This window comes from Mercenaria mercenaria, chromosome 18 (genome assembly GCF_021730395.1).
Source record: "Mercenaria mercenaria strain notata chromosome 18, MADL_Memer_1, whole genome shotgun sequence".
Lineage (NCBI taxonomy): Eukaryota > Metazoa > Mollusca > Bivalvia > Venerida > Veneridae > Mercenaria > Mercenaria mercenaria.
The window spans coordinates 6,928,694-6,948,966 of record NC_069378.1 but is presented as its reverse complement, the minus strand read 5'-3'; the positions used below and the strand labels follow the sequence as shown (position 1 = coordinate 6,948,966).

The following is a 20,273-nucleotide window of genomic DNA, read 5'->3' as shown; positions in this document are numbered from 1 at the left end:
TGTTTCACTTAACACAGACGTAAATCAGTTCCTATTATATTTCAAAACATTTTCGCCGACTTCTTCCATCTTTCTTGTCACGTGATCGCCAATATAACCACAAATTTGATTGGTCGATGATAAAGTTCACGAATAAGGACAAAAGTTACTTCCCCTGATCACTGGTTCCCATCGTGCAAATGGTAATCATTATTCTGAAACGGAAACCACACGTTATGTAAACAAAAACACATGTTTTGCTCATAAGAACAAGAAAAATGTATTTTCAACAGCAATCAGCCGTCGATATCGCCTCTGCTGGTCATAACTTATTGATATTAGGCCAGGCAGGTACAGGAAAGTCCTTTGTTGTGAGGAAAATACAAGAAATGTTAACTAAAAACTCGAAAACAGTAAAAATTACATGCTCCACAGGGATAGCATGTTGTGTATACAACGATGCTTGTACAGTTAATCGTTTTTTAGGGCTTCACGATGGACGTTATTCTGCAGATGAAATAAATAAGATACATGCAGAAAATTCAAAGTTTAACTATGTTGATGATAATCTTAAGAATACAGACTGCCTCATTGTGGATGAATGTTCCATGGTAAGTGAAAAGGCTTTTGAAACTATCCTTAGTGTATGCTCAAGAAAAAAGGAACAGCTACAACTGATTTTTTGCGGCGATTTCTTACAGTTACCCCCAGTGGCAAATGCACGTTACAGTGATTATGGCAATTATTGCTTCCAGTCTATTAAATTTCTTAAGGTCTTTCCACACCAAATAGTACTTACACAAAATGTTCGGACCAAAGAAGAGCCATTAATTAAGACCATTTCAGAGGTATTCAGTGGTAATATTAATCCAGAAACTTCAACGTTTATTTCAAGCCTGAACAGACCATTGCCACCTGGCCAAAATACAGTCAAGTTGTTTTCTTTAAACAGTCATGTCGATGATTATAACAGAAAATGTTTACTAAAATTCCCTGGTGATGTGTATGAATACATATCAACAGACAGTGGAGATATTTCACAACTTGACCACATACAAGCACCACATTCTTTGTGGTTAAAAGTAGGATGTCCAGTAATTTTACTACAGAATCTCTCAGACAAGTTGGTAAACGGATTAAGAGGCCATGTGCATGCTTTTGATGGTGGACCTGTAATAAAGTTTGAGACACTGAACCTTGTTACTAAAATACCTTTGGTAAAGTTTTCAGGTAATTATGTGAAACTGCTTTCACTGCAAGTAAAATTTTGCCCTATGGGGATGCTTATTAAATATATTTTGCAGCTATACATAAAACAGTAAAAAAGAGCTATGAAAATAATCAGTAAGACAACATCTAAATGTGTCATTTTTTATATACTATGATAAATAACTGCTTTTTTATGAGCTGAAAGTGTTTATGAATATATTATTTACTTTTAAGATAAATATGAAGTTCAGAATTATGAACAAATATTTTAAATCTGTGCTTAAGCTGTATCAATACAAAAACTATAAAAATGATCTTTCTGATTTTTACAATATCCATTCAATTTCACCACTGACTATATACATGCATAGACAGACATGATAGATGAACTTGTTAATAAATTTTACTGGAAACTAGTACAGTAAAACCGGTGTTAATGGTCACTTGTATTAAATATTCAGAATGTATACAGCTAGCAGTTACCATCTTCCCCATCTTACTAATGCTACCTTTGTTTCTCTTAAGCAACACTATATGTTTTTGGATATGAAGATAATATTGTCGTTTCCTTTTACAGTTTTCAGTCCTTCTATGGGTTCTGATATTGCCATACGTGAACAGTATCCACTTAAACTTGCATTTGGATTGACCATTCATAAAGCTCAAGGCATGACATTAGACAGGTATATAGATATATATATATAACAAATATATCAATTCTTAACCTTTAGCAAGCTAGAGGCGAGTGATTGCCTTTGCGACAAGTGCAGACCAAGATCACCCTGCATACCTGTGGAGTCTGATCATGGTCTGCACTGTTCGCTATTCGGTCAGTAAATTTTCATTGAAAACCCCTTCAAATAATAAATGGTACTATCCAAATTGAATGATGGACCATTCCATTTTAGAAATTTAGCAGGCTAAAGGTTAATACATTAAGGCCTCAAAAATAATTTTATTTAAAAAATTTTGTGTTTGCTATACCGGTAATTAAAAGCCCACAATGTCTGCCAACATGTTTAATCACAGTTCATATACATGTACTGTGTTGCGTGTTTTATATGCATATACCATGTATATACAAAATCAGACTTCAAGGAAGACCCAAGTTGCAGGTCTGGCTTTTTTTCTGCACAGGGAGTCATAGGTAGAATCACAGACACACTTTACAGCTTTCTTCTATGATGTTCTCTGCTTTGTCACATTTTTACATGAATGAATAACTTAAAAAATTACAATTTAGATTTTAAACCAATGAAATGCCATTTTATTCATAAAAACTTACATTTTCAGGGTGGAGATTGACTGCAGGGACATATTTCGCCAGGGACAGTTGGGGGTAGCTTTGTCTAGAGCATCCACATCATCAGGGTTGAGAGTGATCAACTTTCATCCTCGCTACATAATGAAACCTGCAAAGACAGTGACAGATTTCATGAGTCTTGATTCAGGAGATATTTTAGATGATTTAACTTGCTGCAGAGACAAGAAAGGGTACAAATGAATTATCTTTTTTTTTACAGCAGAACAATGATTTTCAACATATCCAAAGTTATGAACAGTGAATTGTAATATTGACCCATACATTTATTTTTGTCAATTATAGTATAGTTAATACTAATCTTTAAGTAAATTCCATATAAAACATAATGCTTCAGATAGTTAGAAGTGGCCTTTATTTTCAAGTGGTATTTATTTATAGGTTAAAGTACAATTATTAATCCAATTAATGAAACGGAAACAAGACTAGTGGTCTTATAGTACCTATATGTCTGTGACATACTAGACTAGTTTGACTGTAATTTTGAGGATAATTCTTAATACAATTGAGCCGTGCCATGTGAAAACCAACAAAATGGCTTCCACGCAGTCTGGTCAGGATCCATGCTGTTTGCTAATAGTATCTCTAAATGCGATAGGCTTTAAAAGCGAACAGCATGGATCCTGACCAGACTGCACAGATGTGCAGGTTGGTCTGGATCCATGCTGGTTGGCTTGCAAACGCACTGTGTTGGTTTTCTTATGGTGCGGCTCAATTATTTTGCCCCCATGATTGATGACATGACATGTGTTCTGTGCGAAACCTTTCAGGATAGCTGATACTGAAGGTGTGTGTACTGGTCATAGTGATGTTACAGAGACAGAGACTACTTCCACTGAAAGTGTCCCTGAATTACAAAGGTAAAAATATGAAACTTTTTTTTACCTGATTACATCCGTATTACTTTAATGTTGTTTGTTGATACAGTGGATTGTTCTCTTTTCCTCTTAAGGCATGGTTTTCTTACTGCAACTGTGAAGGGCATGGCTGTGTTTGATCTTCCGGCATTTGCTTTTTTAGAGATTGAGTTTTGTCCAATAATAATACTATTTATAGTCTTTTTATATTGCAATGTATTTGGGTTTGTATTTGCCCCATTGTAGGTTGACCTTTGTTGATTAAAGATGTTTTCTATCACATCTGAATTGACCAGTCTTGGTACCACAAATAAGGCAGTTTTCATTTTTAACACTGTTTCACACAACTCAATAAATCCTAAGAGGCAGGAGTGAATGTCCTCATGACACTGCATTGACATCAGACGTTTCATTTTATGTTTTTGTGGCGTACTTTGTTCCCAATTTGTAAACCATGTATTGACATCCTTCAGTTGTCTTAAGCGCGAATCTGTGATTTCTTTAATGGGTCTGCTATCACGAAATATGTCAACTAATTGCGATGTCTGCTCCAGAAACTCAATTATTCCATTCAAAATTTGGCCCTTTTCTCCAAGACTGTTCTGGTATGTTTTAAAACCACTTAACATAGAAGAATTTAACACCTCCTCTGCTAGATAGTTTCTCATTTTTGTCTGATTATTAGGGTAGATATGCTCATTTGTAAGTTTTCTATGAAGCTGAAGAGCGTTTTGCTGGTCCCATTGGAAAAAGTCTACAAACATCTGCCAGTGAATTTCTAATGAGTTTGGTAAAGTTAATAATCTAGTACACTGTTTGTTTAAACCACTTTTCATAACATTGTTTCTAATTTTTTTTAAAACGTGTGAAATGTCCATCATGAAAATTATTTGGTTCGATGTACAAATACTTGGTGTACTAAACTGTGTTGGATTCTGTCCAAGACATGTGTGCATGAAGCTCCTATTACATTGTGCTCCATCCATACAAGTGTACAGAACTTTAAAACCATAGTTAAATAACAAGTAAACAGATTTCCAAAACATAGCATATATCTGGGAGGCTAACACATTGTCTGTTATAAAATGGGCAAACGGAAATCTAAAACCATTTATTCCCAAAAATAAGAATTGAAGTACATGTGTTCCCATTATTTTATTTTTACTGCCCCGTCTTAAACTTTGACACAAGTTTCCCTCCTCTCCCAACTCTGTAAATCCTGATATTTCAAGAACACTTCCATTTTTTTCTATTTGAATATCCTGCTGTATGCTCATTTCATCAAATATTACTCCCCCAATTCTTTCATCTGCTGCTATTCCTAACCTATTAGCTTCTTCATGCATCCATTCAAAAACTGATGAATCAAAACCAGGTTCTTGCTTCAGTGCATTTTTATAAAGAATTAATATAGATTTTGATGGAAGTACAAGCATTTTACTGGTCACAAGTAATTCATATGATTTTGGGCTCCTGTTGTACAACTGTAAACAGGTGGCAATGAATTCCTTTGACCACCGTCGTCCATTAGGATGCCTGTCCACATTTTTAGCTTGTTCTTGAAGCATGCTTATCATTTCCTGGGGTGCATTAGGGAACATTTTTTTTAAAGCATTTTCTTTTGAGTTGTCTGACTTAGCACAGTCTGGATTTTCAATTAATACATTCTCTTTGTCCTTTTGATGAAATTGCTGCTGACATACTCTACATGTAGATGTTTTGCTGGTTATTTGAATAGCTCCAAAACAAGATAAAGATCTTAAAGATCTATGTGTCTCTCCATTACTGGTCCAAGTATCTAAAGTATGGAATCTTGTAACAACTAGTGTTTTATTGAATTTAAGCCCTGTGCACAGTTTTATTGAATCAAAAACTGCAAATACAACGGAAATACTAGTTTTGTTCAGTTCGAACGATGTGCTTATATTTAGCCTTTGCAGATCTATTTGTTTTCCAGAAATGGAAACATCAAATGTTCCATCTTTGTTAAATGTTAACACTTTAAACACGTTGTTACCATTACATAAACTGTTACTATCTTGCTCAATAACAATACAAGTATCAGAGGTAGATTTTACACTTAAACCATATGGTAATAGCTCAATTATCTCACTGAAAGAGATTTCATTTCCTCTCATAGAACACAGTTCTTTCATTACTATACCCCTGTAGATAGTTTGATGAGAGCCTCCAAATCTTTTACGACCCTTTTTCATCTGGGGAAACAAACACTTTACATGATCAATGAAGGCATTTTTACTTAAAACAGTTCCACATGATCCAGACTCCAAGCAGTAAAATTTGTAGAAATCATACAAATGGTTAATTTCAACTTCACCATTCTCTTCAACTGCCAGTCTGGAAAGAATCCTAAAATCAAAATAGAATTAAGATATAGTGTTACATCCTAGTTAGACATTTATTATTTCTGAAGTTTTATGATTACCTCCCTTTCATATTTGAAAGCTCTTAAAAGTCTTTATTTCTTACATTGTCATCATTGTTTTTTTTTATTTAAATTTTATATTTGAACCAAAAAGTAAGTTTTAAAAAAGTTATCAGGAATTTATATATTTCAGATAGACAAAAGGGAGGTAATAACAATTTTATGAAGTTGCATTGCTAATGATTTTCAGCTAAATATACAACAATTACTGTAAATTTCTGATAAAGAACAATGTCAAAAAGTAAAAATTCCTTTAAATTTTTTTTTGTTTGTTTTACATTGGGACATTTAAAAAATTCAATTACTTCCATTTGAGTTTTATGGAAAAAAATTGCAGATGGAAACTAGACAAAGTAACTTTCAGTTTGGCCTAAAATACAAATTCATTAAAACACAGTTATGAAAAAATTGCATTCATGAGCTGTTCATGTGTAAACCAGTGAATCCGATGGTGGCTGATTTCTGCCATTTCGCGTTTTCGCCCCGCGACCTCGCCGAGCGAAAACACGAGAATTAACAAGTTAAAATGGCGGGAGCGCGGGGCGAAAACTCGCTATTTAGCGTGGGCGCGGAGCGAAAACTCGCTGTTTAGCGGGGCGAGATTTAGTAACTGGTATGTCGGGGGCGCGAGACGAAAACACGATAATTAGTGCTGCTTAAATGTCGAGTTTTCGCACCGCGCCCCGACATCCAGTTACTAAATCTCGCCCCGCGCCCCCGCTAATTATCGTGTTTTCGCTCCGCGCCCTCGCTAAATAGCGAGTTTTCGCCCCGCGCCCCACCATTTTAACTTGTAAATTCTCGTGTTTTCACTCGGCGGGGTCGCGGGGCGAAAACGCGAAATGGCAGAAATCAGCCACCGTAGAATCCTGTGCTGAAACCATTTGAATTATGTTATATATAAACATCATTCTTTTTTGCGTTCCAATTTTGTAGTATATTTTCACCTGTATTGAGATACCACCTGTCAAAGACCAGTTTATAATTAGTGTAGCCAACAAAGACATTTCAGTGATAACATGTTGTTACAGTACCTTATTGTTAAATCTTTACAGTGTCCTTATTGAAGAGTCATATCAAGAGGAAGATGATGAAGGAAGTGAAAACCTGGAAATGGACGATGAATTTGATAAAGTTTTAGAATCCATAGTAACTGATGAAGGCAGAACTTGTGACTTTACAATTCCGGAGGGATTAATGGAAACCATTGAAAAAAATCTCATCATTGAAAAAGAACTAACTTCTTCTCACAATAAAATGAAAGAAATTGCCTCCAAGCTTGATGACACAAGGTTACAGTTGTTTGTGAAAAAGATCTTATTAAAAATGAATGAATTTACAAAGTCTATTTGTGATACAGATGATCCAATTACCAAAGGAATCCCAGAAAGTAAATTGAATAAATTTTACCAACTTGTACATGAGTATAACACTGGACCAGAGTACAAACTCAACTGTATTATATTATTTGAAACAGAAGATGATTTGTCAGACGAGCACCTGATTACATGTTACAAAGTTCTTGAGTCAATCAGGTTATTCTGCATAGAGAAAAAAGTAGAACTGATTCAAAAAGAGACCTCCAGAATTCAAAGAAGATTTGTTACAAGTTCATCAAAAGCAAGAATTCGCTATGTGGCTGGTTATTGTGTGTCAAAACTAAGACAGAAATATGTCAAAAAGCAGAAGTCAAATCTTTTTTCAAAATCAAAAGAGAGCCAAAATTCTTATGCTGAAGCCAAATGTAAAGTTAGTATTCTGAATTTATTGAGGGAGGAGGAACACTTCCTGAAAGAAACAACATGTGAACCTGAATCATTACTTGACATTGAAAACAGACAGGGTATCACACGTGGACTGACAAATGTTACAGACAGCATGTATTCTTTTTTTTTAAGCCTGACTGAAATTGCATTAAATTTCTTAATACATGAAAACCTATTAGTCTATGGAAAAGAGATGTTCACCAAATGTATAGAAAATATCTATAAAGATAAGAAGCTAACAGAAAACTTTTCAAATATTATTAAGAGCAAACTTTCATCAGAGCAATTTGAAGAATTTGATGAAATTGAAGAAAATACAGACATAGGCTTTCAAGAAATACAAATTAACAGTATCTTTAGAGAATTAACTGAAAAATATGTCAGTGTACTGTTGGCGCAGTTTCGAAAAGATGTAAAATCTGCATGTAAGATTGAAAAGAAAATGGCTCACAGAAAGCAAATAAAAATCTCTTCAAAAAAAAAGTCAGCTGATCTAAAGTCTGAGGAGGCCAGTCATGTTAGTATGCCTAAAAAACGCAAATCAAAATCAAGGACAGACACTGCCTCTGTAATACAGTCTGGAACCACAGAACCACAGGCTTCTACCTCTTCTCAGCCTGAACAACAGGCCTCTACCTCATCTCAGTCAGAACCACAGGCCTCTACTTCTCAACCCGAGACACAGGCCTCCACCTCTTTTCAACCTGAGCTACAGGCCTCTAGCTCTCCCCAACCTGTGCTTGATGATGAAATGTGTAAAAAATGCTTTTTAGACAAAGATGATGAATGGATTCAGTGTGATTCGTGCAATGGCTGGTTCCACCGTAAATGTGCTGGTTTGAAAAATGTTAGACAATGGAAAAAATACAACAAAGAAGGAGTAGAATGGTTGTGTCATGAATGTAAATGATTTCTAAAAATGCTCATAAAAATGTTCATTGGATCCGTAATAGTCTCATTGATTTATTAACTTTGTTGTCATAAGGCGTAAAAAAATTGTTTGTTTCCGGTATCCCGACCTACCCTAAATTTTTGGCCCGACCCTAAATGTTTTTATGGCCTTTGATAATTTTTTTTTCAACTTTTTAACAAAAAGTTGCAAAACTGCACTTTTTATGCTTTAAACATGGCCAGTGATGTTAGAAATCAACTTACTGATGCTCTAAAGGCATAACCCCCTTACTTGTATTCATTTTTTAACACAAAAATAATTTCCGAAAAGTCTCCCTTAATAAAAAAAAGTTCCAAAAAAAAAAATTTTTTTCCGACCTACCTACCCTTATTTTTTTGAGCATGTTACCGGAAACAAAGAATTTTTTTTTTAGGCCTAAGTGTCACATTCATAAATGCAGGCCTCCTAGTGAAACCTTTAAAACCTTTAAAAACCTTTAATTTCAGAGCAAACCTTTAAAACCTTTAAATCTTCTGAAAAAGCCTTTAAAACGGCCAAATAGCCTGTAATTTTCACTCAAAACCTATATTTTTGTTCAGACTGCTTGCCGTGCCAGTTTAAAGCAAGTAATGGTTATACTACTGTATTTCTTCCCCCCTTTTAAGTGTTGTTATTAGGATACTGCTTGTGTATCTTTCATCTTGAGTTTTTCAGAATGCTGTTGTGTTCACCAGATCACATACATGTAGATGTTTTTAGTAAATACCTATATGTATTATGTGTTTTCAACGAGAATTCCGACAAAAATAGCCTTTATTTACTCTTTATTTTTAGCTCACCTGTCACATAGTGACAGGGTGAGCTTTTGTGATCGCCCTTCGTCCGTCGTCCGTGCGTCTGTCCGTCCGTGCGTCCGTCAACAATTTCTTGTCTGCACGATAGTGGTTTCATTTATGATCTTATTTTAACCAAACTTGCACACAACTTGTATCACCATAAGATCTCGGTTCCTTTCTTGAACTGGCCAGATCCCATTATGGGTTCCAGAGTTATGGCCCCTGAAAGGGCCAAAATTAGCTATTTTGACCTTGTCTGCACAATAGCAGCTTTATTTATGATTTGATTTTTACCAAACTGGCACACAACTTGTATCACCATAAGATCTTGGTTCCTTTCTTGAACTGGCCAGATTCCATTATGCGTTCCAGAGTTATGGCCCCTGAAAGGGCCAAAATTAGCTATTTTGACCTTGTCTGCACAATAGCAGCTTCATTTATGATTTGAATTTAATAAAACTTGCACAGAACTTGTGTCACAATAAGATCTCGGTTCCTTTCTTGAACCGGCCAGATCCTGTAATGGGTTTCAGAGTTATGGCCCCTGAAAGGGCCAAAATTAGCTATTTTGACCTTGTCTGCACAATAGCAACTTCATTTATGATTTGATTTTTACCAAACTTGCACATAACTTGTATTACCACAAGATCTTGGATCCTTTCTTGAACTGGCCAGATTCCCTCATGGGTTCCAGAGTTATGGCCCCTTAAAGGTCCAAAATTGGCTATTTTGGCTTTTGCAGCCATATAGAGACTTCATTTATGGTTTTATTTGATACAAACTTCCAAAATATCTTCAACAACAATAAATCTTGGATTCCATGACAAATCAGATCCAATCGTAGATTCCAGAGTTATTTTATATCTTGATTACCTCCCCTGATTGTAATCAAAATGGATTTATATCAGTAAGTACTTATAGGACTTATTTGAAATTTCATTATTGTCATTAGTTGGACTGAGCCAATCAGGGTAGATAACTATGGACTGATTTTATGTCAAATTACCTCCCTTTATTTCAAATTAAAATGGGAATATCTCCATAACTAATGAAGATACTGATCTGAAATTTCATTTATGTCAACAGATTTATTTGGCAGATCCTTCTTTTGTTCACTTACAATATTTTTTTTATAATTACTTCCCTTTTACGTTACTATAAATAGCTTATTTTTAGTAACTTTTTTATTATTGGCCGTAGGGAAAAACCGAGACCACTTTTCTGTGGTACAACATGGATGGTACCTCCAATTTTTAGGTGTATTTTGACATATCTGTACCTTGTAAGAATTTTTTTTTCTTTTTGGTTAAATTTCTTCCCTTTGTTGTTCCTGTCCTTTGGACTTAGATATTTTTTCTGAGGACCTTCTTGTCCTCAAGTGCAATGATAACAGGTGAGCGATATAGGGCCATCATGGCCCTCTTGTTTAATATTTTACACTAAAAGGCCTTTATTTCCATAGATTGGAGCCTTTATAAAAACCTTTATTTTTGTTCAGGCCTGCTAGGAGGCCTGATAAATGTATAAATTAAGAGGCTGTGTGTATGGATCCTGTTAAAATCATGTTTGTCCTTAAATTTGTAGATGAAATTGAGTTTCTTTTGGTATAGATCTACATAAATAAAACTTAGTAAGTTTCAGCAAATTTTTGTTTACTTTTATTCTTTTTCATTTAGTATTTCATTTAATAAATTTACAGGTTTTGTCAAAGACAAGAGGAATGCCCAACTCACAAGTCTCACTGATTTTGTACCTTGTATAATGTTAGAGGAATAATTCTGCTCTTACTGATTGAAATATAGATATGAAACAAAAAAACATTGCCTGATATTTATTTCTATATTCATTTAATCATTCAGTGATAATGATTTAGCGATATCGACTAATGCTTGTATAGCTTCATACAGATAGAAAACTTGAATAAAAAGCGCTCTTATAAATCTCAATACAGTTTCTTCATATTGGAATATAATCAGTTTAGCGTATTCATATCTCCCTATCCTTGGAAAGATTTATATAGCATTATGTATGATCACAGGAAGTAGATAATATAAACATTACTTTTCAGTAATCCAGCTGATATAGCACAAGTTTCACAACATAATTCCGTGATTCCAGCGGTACAGTCGGAAGCAGAACAACCGTCCTTTCTGTCACCATATGGACAGGCATCTATTGCGGTAAACTCTCTACGATGCCAGGCACATGTGTGGCAACATTGCTTCTCGTAAGTATAGCACCTGAAGGCAAAGTTAGTAGGTCCTAACAATTCCTTACAAGTCCGTCCAGTTCCTGATATTATACCCGGTTGGTCTCTAAACACGCATTTATCTGACGAGAAAACAGATACTATTTAACGAACTAATTATTTTTGGTCAAGTAAACGAAATTATTTAAGAACGGCCTGGGTAGAAGTAGATAGCCGCGTTTTTTCTGGAAGAAAAAAACCAACAACAAACAAACAAACAAAACTCGGCCATATAATCTCAACCATCATAGTTACAAAGTCGGTGAGTAACTATTTTCATTCATACGCTGTAGAATGCTGTCTATAAAAAGGAAAATGTTATAAATTGAGGCTGTTTGTAATTCAAATGGAGACTGGAAGTGACATATTTCTTAAAGAGCAAGCGACGCATGTCCAGTGACATCTACTCATTATGTTATATTCCTCCTATTTGAAAATTACTCGCATTTTGTCCATGAATATCAAATAATTAAAAACACGTGTGCGCTGGAATTTGATTAATTAAACAAATACTAGTTTGGAAAATGTCAAATGTATATAACTTACTTACTGTCAGAAATTTCTTTATCTCTGAGAGTGTTGCCGTCGGCATCAATACATCGGCCATAATGACAAACCTTTCGACGACCACAAAGTGTGCCCTCAAGAGGAAGGGTAGGTATGACAGAGTGTCTGTCGCCAGGGTTGAGGCACGGGATACTGTGACAAATATTGCTCATGTTTGCGCTTGATGCTTTCTAAATTAAGCAAAAAATATGCTGCCTAGTGACAAATATTCAGCAAATATTTTAAAGACGTCATTGGGGAAACATTATGTTCCTCTGGACGCATGTCAAAGCTTAAAACTCAAGCAAATCCTAAGCATATTTTGGTACAAAATAATACACCTACCGACCAGCCAAAGTATAATTTTTTAAGGGTGACTTCATACACGATTCAATTCATTTGAAAATGCTGAATACTTGATTAGTCATTAATTGAACTAATGCTGAAATTTGTTTTATGTGGCGGCTGTAAAAGGTATCCCCGTACCTGGAGTCTTCTGGTCCTTTGGTATCATGGAGTCCACTCGATATAAGCGCTTAGCCCGGTGCTAGGGGGCGTGATGGGTGTTGAACTTTTCATTACCTCTTATGAACAGCCTCAAATCATTATTTTGCTTGGTTGCATTCTATGCTTCCAAAGGGTCTTCTTACAGATTTTAATGTATTATGACATATTATTTTGTGAATTAAATGGTATCATGTAATACAAATATTATTTCATAGTCAGGAGGTAATAACTGTTTGTAGTTACTTGAAATCGAAGTTTATATTAAAAGACACCAGGAAGTAGCTTTGTATATCTAAAGAATAAATCCCAGTAATCTATTAATATGTGAATTATTTTGAAATAAAGGAAACAACGTACTCTGTCTAAAACGAAGCCGGTTCCATGTTTTAGTCCACACTGCTCATCTGGACTATAGACACGTAGATAATCGTCTGTATACATTGTAGAATCACTCCCTCTGTGCCAGGACGATCGCTTTGTCAGGCAGTTAGTTTTATTATCATTTAAATAGTCAAGGAAGAAATTAAAGTACAAAATACTGCAAGCCGAAAATTGCCACTTCCTGTGATGCGCATCTGAAAAAAATTTTTTAATAGGTATGCACACACTAAAAACTGGTCTTGTTTGTTCTGTATTAATTTGTCAAACTTCAAGTGGCTACAATGCACATCAGAATCCTTTTGAAATGACTGCAACCTGCATTTGTACATTTTTAGGAAGATTATTCTAAATATAAATCGAAAGAAAAGTGGGTGTCATGTTCGATGAAAATTATTTTCAGACCAAAAAAAAATGAAAAAAGTCTATGTTAAGACACCCGTGGTAGAATAAGACCTTAAAAAATTCCATGATAAATTTTGTACTAAATTATTCCATTGTGCTTCAATGAGACCTGCCATGTAATTTCAACATGATATTGCAATGAAATAGAAAATGCTCTGCAGCGCGAAACTGTGATTCTTGCAGCCACTTGGCTATTTCATTTTCGTATACGTTGATTCAGCAATCCATTTTGCAAATAAACAAAAACGTGTCTACAAATAAAGCATTTGATTATGTATTCATGTTGTGCAGCAGTTCTTTAATTAAGAAGCTTAAGTGGTTATTATGTAATACTTATTTTTTTTATTCTTCTACAGTTTTTATTTTAAAGTATTTAAACACAGGGTGTAGAACGCAGGTAAAATATCAGAGATATTTTTTGCTTTTGAATAAAAATTTCCTAAACTGTGTGCACAAATATGTTGGTGGAATAGACTTCAAATAAGAAATATACATTTTGCATTAATGTCACCTGGATCTCTTGACGCCTTGGGACACATTATATAACCGTCCACGGCTTCACATATCTCCACACGGTGACCATACATCACTCTGGCAGGATATCCGTCATGTTTGGCCCCTAAACTATACCAAAAATATGTTTATTTCAGAACTCCTTAAGCTATTCGACCACTTAAATTTATTCAGGTCAGCGATATTATTGAGGTGTGTATTAATGACTTACTACATCTCACAGGGGAATTACCCTTTTTATAATCATGGCTGACTACTCGAAATACTACACGGTTTTTTATGTAAATTGTCGTTAATTTAGTTTAATCATTTCAAAATTATAACAAAGGGATATATTTATTTCTACGTTTACTCTGTCGTAAGTTGATACCTATGAGCTAGTTCGTGTGTGGCAACATAGCTAACGTAAGCGATGTCTCCGTGGTGCTCTACGATAGAGAATCTCCTTCCAGTACACATACTCTGTATGTATCCTAACCCTAACGTCTTGTGGTTGTCTGAAATAGTCAAAGTACAAGAAATAATGCAAGAGTCATATACTGGACAAGTTTTATACCACTGACAATTTCATTAACTGAAAAAAAAACAAAAAAACTTTTTTATCAAAGATCGTCTCTTCACAGTAAGGGGAGACCACTGCGTGTGATAATGACGACTATTCAGGACGAGTTTTAACACAATTAACCAGAGTCACGTAATTCAACGGGACGAGCTTTTACGCTATAAAACGACCATTTTATAATGTATATTATGACCTCAAACTTCGTATTTTTTGTACAGACAAACACATGATCAGGTAAACACGAATGAAATGATAATTCAATAACGAAATCAAGGAAAAACCAGCCTAACTGACAGGATATTTAGTTTTCCAGGATAATTTTATATCCAGCAGACTTATTATCACAAGTTAATATTAAACATGCACACATTCCAAATCAACTCAGAAATTGGCTAGGATTTCCCATAATTTATTTCCTTACCTTGTTTTCGAAGGTTATAAGCGGTGAATGCCATCGCATGGTCAAATTCTGGCAAATTATGCTGATGAACTTTTATCCATTCTGTTAACAGTTTAATTGATTTCTCACTAACTACCGGACGTGTTGAGGATGTTTCCGTCACTGATTCTGACCAGGGTGACGAATGCTGATCCTGCAAATTTTGTATAATAACATTTGAAACTTTTCAAGTTATTTTTATATACCTACTGATTTTCCTCACTGTTATGTTCTAGTTAAATACAGTAAATAGAGGATATTACAGGAGTGTCTTTTCATATTGAATTTATTAAACGAGTTGAATAAAATGATAAATTGCGAGGCTCTGTCGAGCATTTTATCAATTTTATTCAACGAGTTTAATAAATTCAATGTGGAAAGTCACAAATGTAATATTCTTTTTATCACATGGTAGCTTTTCCTGTCGAAACATAAAAAATTTTACTTTCCTTTACTACATAAAAAGTCAACTTGACCAACGTCTCCTGTACTATATAAACGACGTCGACGTAAAAGCTTTATTACACTATAATTATTTCTAGTGTATAATCATTTTTATGTAATGGCTTTATTACACTCCCGCGACGTCAAACATGTGATAAATGTTGTTATTATTAAATCTATATTTATAGTCCTTTCCATTGGTCTAGATGTAGTCACATGATCAATGATAAAAAAGTCGTATTGACTCGAAGGCGGGGCAAAAATACACGTACTGACCTCCAGCTGTGAAGTCATCACGGTTTGACGTCAAAACAATGCCACGTCCTACACAATTTACCACGAAAAAAGACCAAAGGCTGCAATTATTTGTATTTAATGTTTATACTTACGAGTAGGCTGGATTTAATAATAAAACAATTGTTGCCTTTTAAGTTAGGTCGATATGTGGATTTATCGACCTCCTTAAAAGGCAATAATTGTTTATAATCAGTTAAGTGTTAAGGTATCGGACCCGGAATAACAATCGGCAATTTCCGTTTGTTTTATATATTCCCCGTATGCGATTTCGGCATTCTCCGGTTGTTAAAAAAAACGTTTCTCTTACGGCCGAAGGATGCCGGTATCGTAACGAGAGAATACGCAAGTGCACGGAAACTGCCTGTCATATAATCTTAAATATAAATTTTGCCGAAAAGTAATAGGTATACTCAACACAATGATCTTCATTTTTAAAAATTTCGCAGGAATCTGTAAAATGTGTTTAGAAATTTTCATTAGTCTCCGTTACAGTTTGATAGTTTCATTACATTACACATACTCTTACATTTTATAATCTGATATCACGTACTGTCCATTATACATGTATGTTTAAATGCCATAAGTCTATAGTAATAGTAAGAAAGCAAATACAGATGTACGCGCACTGGGATTGCTATAAATAATGTAGGAACGTCAATAAAAAGATGAATGTAATATTAAGAAATATTAGATCCCAAACGGTGATTTGTCGTTGATTAAAATCCTCGTTTGGGGTTCAAATTGGAAGGAGTTACATCCCGAGGGTGCAGCCCGAGTGATATGATATTATACGTATCTGAACGACAAACAATGATTTCATTCAAGAGCAAATTACTGGTTGAGATAATACGTTATCAAGGATTATTTCATATAATTATCTTTGAAGATATCCACCAATATTTGCCAGTTTTGTATGGTTTTCTTTTCCAGCGCGCTGCTTTGACGTCATGACGTGATGATGCGAAGTACAAACAGCGAGTGTGATGCATAACAACACACAGTTTCAGACTTCTTTGTTTAGGGCAATAAATCGGGTCGTCTTAAAAGTACCTATATATAAACTCACAAAAAAGATTGATGTATGGAGTCGCGGATCTGGACTTTTAAATCATTTGTTTGGGTCATTCATGACAAAAAAATGAAATTCAAAATAATTAAAATTTTATTAGGTACTTACCTGTGCAATATATATTCCAATAAACACCACGTCTAATACGTAACCAGAATCTTTGATCCCTTTAAAACGTGCGTCAATGCCGTTGACAATTATTGCAAAGTGATGAACAATGTCCTCTAGCACATCTTCACTTCCAACACTGGCGAAGGATGCAGATAACCTACAGAACATATGAGCCGCGCCATGAGAAAAACAACATAGTGCGTTTGCGACCAGCATAGATCCAGACCAGCTGCGCAGTCTGGCCAGGAGCCATGCTGTTCGCGTTCAGAGCCTGTGTAATGCAATTAGAGAAACCATTAGCGAACAGGCTGGTCTGGATCCATGCTGGTCGCAAATGCACTATGTTGGTTTTCTCATGGCTAGGCTCATATGGTAAATCATTTTTCGTTCTGATATGCAATATTCTTTAAACGTAAATGTACAAAGACTGAAGGTTTCATTGTTTTTGTTTTAAACAGGCAAAGTATTCTTAGTCACAATGCATTTGTTCAAAACGTGGCTGCCACACTTTCTGTTTTGTTTTGAATATATGATATATAATATTATTGTTCATGTTAAATTACATTAACGGTAATTGTTTTCTAATTTATTTGTCATAGGTATGAATATTTGATTAACACAGAAGAAAGTTTCATTGAGTCCATTGTTTTGAATACCTTCCTTTATGTGTTAATGTAGTGTTTTTTCCAACACACGCTATTTGGACAACTGCTTTATCTGTTTTAACGTAAAATTAAAAGCTTTCTTTGACTTTGAATAAAACAGTGTTGCAGTGCAAAATCTAATTTGATTTGAGCTGTGTAACAGGAGATGTAATTCGCAGTTTTATTTACTTACTGTGTAAAGAGAGCAAAATCCACAACAATCAGCAGTTCTATTTCATACAGCTGTGCTTGACGCTTTTCTCTAAAAGGTACATTTCTCTTATGCTGTAAAACTTCCATTTCTGAAACTGTCAAAATACGTTTTATTATGTATATATTAACAGTTAAATAAGAATCTGAAATGGAGATTCTTTCGTTAGAGTTGATGAGACTAATAATGGTACAGTGGCTACGGTGCTACCAGTTCAGGTATTTGACAATATTAGATACATGGGAGACAAATAAAACACATGCTATTTGCTCATCTGGAAACAGGCTTTGTTCCAACTACTCCAGGGTGGGTGGGGTTAAGTGTTTAAGTTATGGTATCTACATGTAATTCTGACCGTTCATGGACGAGGAATATTTCACTGGTTAATAAACGCTTATTAGCAAAACTAAGTACTTATTCCCCAACTATGGCAGTTAGAAAATTAATGCCACGTGAAAACATACCATTCTTAGTAAGTATACGACCCTCTCCCGCAGAAAAATCAAAAGTCGGATGAGGTTGCCTGTATATCACGTGCGCTGTAAAATTGACGTCATTTGGATGAACGTTGTATATGTAGTTGTTACTGATAAAGAACCCTTTCTGCAAATAAACAAGAATATTATATACAGTTCGATTACTAGTACTAGGGTTTTCAATCCAAAATTTCTCTACTTACAAAATGACCTTTCTACTTTTTTTAAATCATGTCTTGTTTTAGCTTGAGCTCACGTTTTTCTTATACAAGACATACAAAATATGGTTACAAAACGCAATCTTTAATGTTTACAAACATGATGTTTACGAAAATGACCTGTACGGTCAACTATGTGTGTTACTCGTATTTCTGAATCAGATATATTCGGCATTTCTTTTGAAGTTACTTAATGGAAAAATGAAGAAACATTACCGACCGCGTACTTTGTGTATCGTAAAAATCTAAATTTTAACTCTGTACAGTATGAGCTAGTATTATTAAATCAGCCGCCCGGAACTGGTTACTAGTTGTTTATGCAAAAATAAGAAAGGTTGTTAAAGACCTGCTCCAGTCCTACTTTTTAACCTTAAATTGTCACTGAAAAACCATGTAAATCCTATGATATAATAAAATACTATGAACAGTGACGCCTGTCAAAATAGAGTCTATTTTATATAAAATTCTATATAAAATACATGTGGTTTTGCGTGCTAAAGTGTAGCGCGTGGCCGTTAACTGTTACCTATTGTAATCATGGGCTGCATACACTCAACAGAATTTGAATAGCCGCGGAGCAGGGCTTTAAGAGAAGAAAAAATGTGATACGACACATGATAATATACAAATAACTAAACTTTCAAAGTTAATATAAACGCTGAATTGTATAGTATTGTTACCGATATCATTGCTAGTCGTTTCCAGACAGTTTGACGTCATTGTCATGATTTAACTTTTGTCCGCCCACCGGCTCAATTATCTACTGTATCGCTCAATACTTACACATGAGATAACTTTGTCATCAGTAAATTTTAGTACAAATGATGCATTTGTTGTTCCATAAACCCCTACACGATTCTGAAACACATCAAGAGTAATGCGTTTTATGGTGATTTACTCAATTTTAAAGGTAATTCATGTCAGAAAAAAGTAGATACCTTCGTGGCCTAGTGGTTAGTTTGTACTCAATAAGAACTGAACCAAATGTTACTGCTAAAGATTTTGTCAGTTGCAGGTTAAACTGCATCTCTCTGTTAATCTAATCTTGTCCGCGAGTAAATGATATTAATTTAATTTTGCTATCATTAAAGATTAGTTCACAGTCCGTTCCTCGAATGTCATATTCAGTCGAGTTCGCATATGCACAAAGACCCTGAGCTGACCATCAGTTTGAAAAATATCAAAATCCAGACAGGTGTAAATAAAAGTTATCCAAAATGATTTGCAGATGTACTCACCTTTTCCATTTCAATATTACGTTGTTGCCAGGTGTTTCCTACAATAGTAACCACCGGTATTCTTTGATAATTTCTTCTGTTCACTTTTAAATCAAATGTAAAGGTTTCCAAATCGCTTACTATGTCCAAAGTTACATGCTTCGGAATAATTATGTTACCTTCTGTGTCTGCTCTGCTTGTTCTTGAGGCTTTGATCCGAGCTGTTTATGTGAAAATGTAATATACGTGTTGAAAAAATACTTTTTTTTCATAGTGGCGTTTGAATTTCATATCAGGTGAGTGACGTCATTTAAAATACTAGTATGTTAAATAGCGTTATTTTTTCTTATTTATATCATTATTTAATAACCTATGAAAATGTTTATTGATATATCAATTAGCTAAGTATTAACTGATTATGCACATATACTGATCAAAAACCGCTGACCCGCCATTTGCTATTTGAATTAATAAATGAGTATTCTTTCAAAATTTCGCGTCCTTTTAGAACAATATGCTGATAGTAACGTACCAAAAGTTATCGAATATCAAATTACGCAATGTAATTTTTTTAAGTAATTAAATCTGTAAAAAGATCCTTTGGAAGCAAAAAATGCAACCAAGAAGAATAATAGCAGACTCGGTTTGATTGAGTCTGTTCATCAAATGTGTAATACCTCTC

General features: G+C 34.6%; 2 protein-coding genes across 2 annotated transcripts; one reads left to right on the top strand and one right to left on the bottom strand.

The window, feature by feature from the left end:
• The first annotated feature begins 257 nt into the window (after positions 1-257).
• On the top strand, positions 258-10,878 carry LOC123535080 (uncharacterized). Its single transcript, XM_045317613.2, has 5 exons — positions 258-1,209; positions 1,766-1,871; positions 2,482-2,682; positions 3,280-3,369; positions 6,868-10,878. The coding sequence occupies exons 1-5, from the start codon at positions 258-260 to the stop codon at positions 8,486-8,488; spliced, it is 2,970 nt and encodes a 989-aa protein (XP_045173548.2). The 3' UTR covers positions 8,489-10,878.
• A 272-nt stretch (positions 10,879-11,150) lies between these two features.
• LOC123539353 (metalloprotease mig-17-like) lies at positions 11,151-19,808 on the bottom strand. The gene is made up of 11 exons (XM_053530266.1): positions 19,613-19,808; positions 19,158-19,232; positions 18,145-18,283; positions 17,663-17,777; positions 16,823-16,982; positions 14,887-15,058; positions 14,274-14,400; positions 13,902-14,014; positions 12,965-13,182; positions 12,105-12,291; positions 11,151-11,637 (listed from the first exon to the last, which is right to left on the bottom strand). The coding sequence occupies exons 1-11, from the start codon at positions 19,619-19,621 to the stop codon at positions 11,339-11,341; spliced, it is 1,614 nt and encodes a 537-aa protein (XP_053386241.1). The 5' UTR covers positions 19,622-19,808; the 3' UTR covers positions 11,151-11,338.
• Positions 19,809-20,273: the final 465 nt, after the last annotated feature.

What these genes read in the sequence shown, in the direction of transcription:
- LOC123539353 (XM_053530266.1), bottom strand. An exon ending in GATTTTGCTCTCTTTACACA is followed by an intron (nt 16,983 to 17,662) that starts GTAAGTAAATAA and finishes TATGTTCTGTAG; the next exon opens with GTTATCTGCATCCTTCGCCA. An exon ending in TTATAACCTTCGAAAACAAG is followed by an intron (nt 14,401 to 14,886) that starts GTAAGGAAATAA and finishes TGACTATTTCAG; the next exon opens with ACAACCACAAGACGTTAGGG.
- LOC123535080 (XM_045317613.2), top strand. Translation starts at nt 258, where the DNA reads ATGTATTTTCAACAGCAATCAGCCGTCGATATCGCCTCTGCTGGTCAT. An exon ending in ACCTTTGGTAAAGTTTTCAG is followed by an intron (nt 1,210 to 1,765) that starts GTAATTATGTGA and finishes TTCCTTTTACAG; the next exon opens with TTTTCAGTCCTTCTATGGGT. An exon ending in TGCTGCAGAGACAAGAAAGG is followed by an intron (nt 2,683 to 3,279) that starts GTACAAATGAAT and finishes GAAACCTTTCAG; the next exon opens with GATAGCTGATACTGAAGGTG.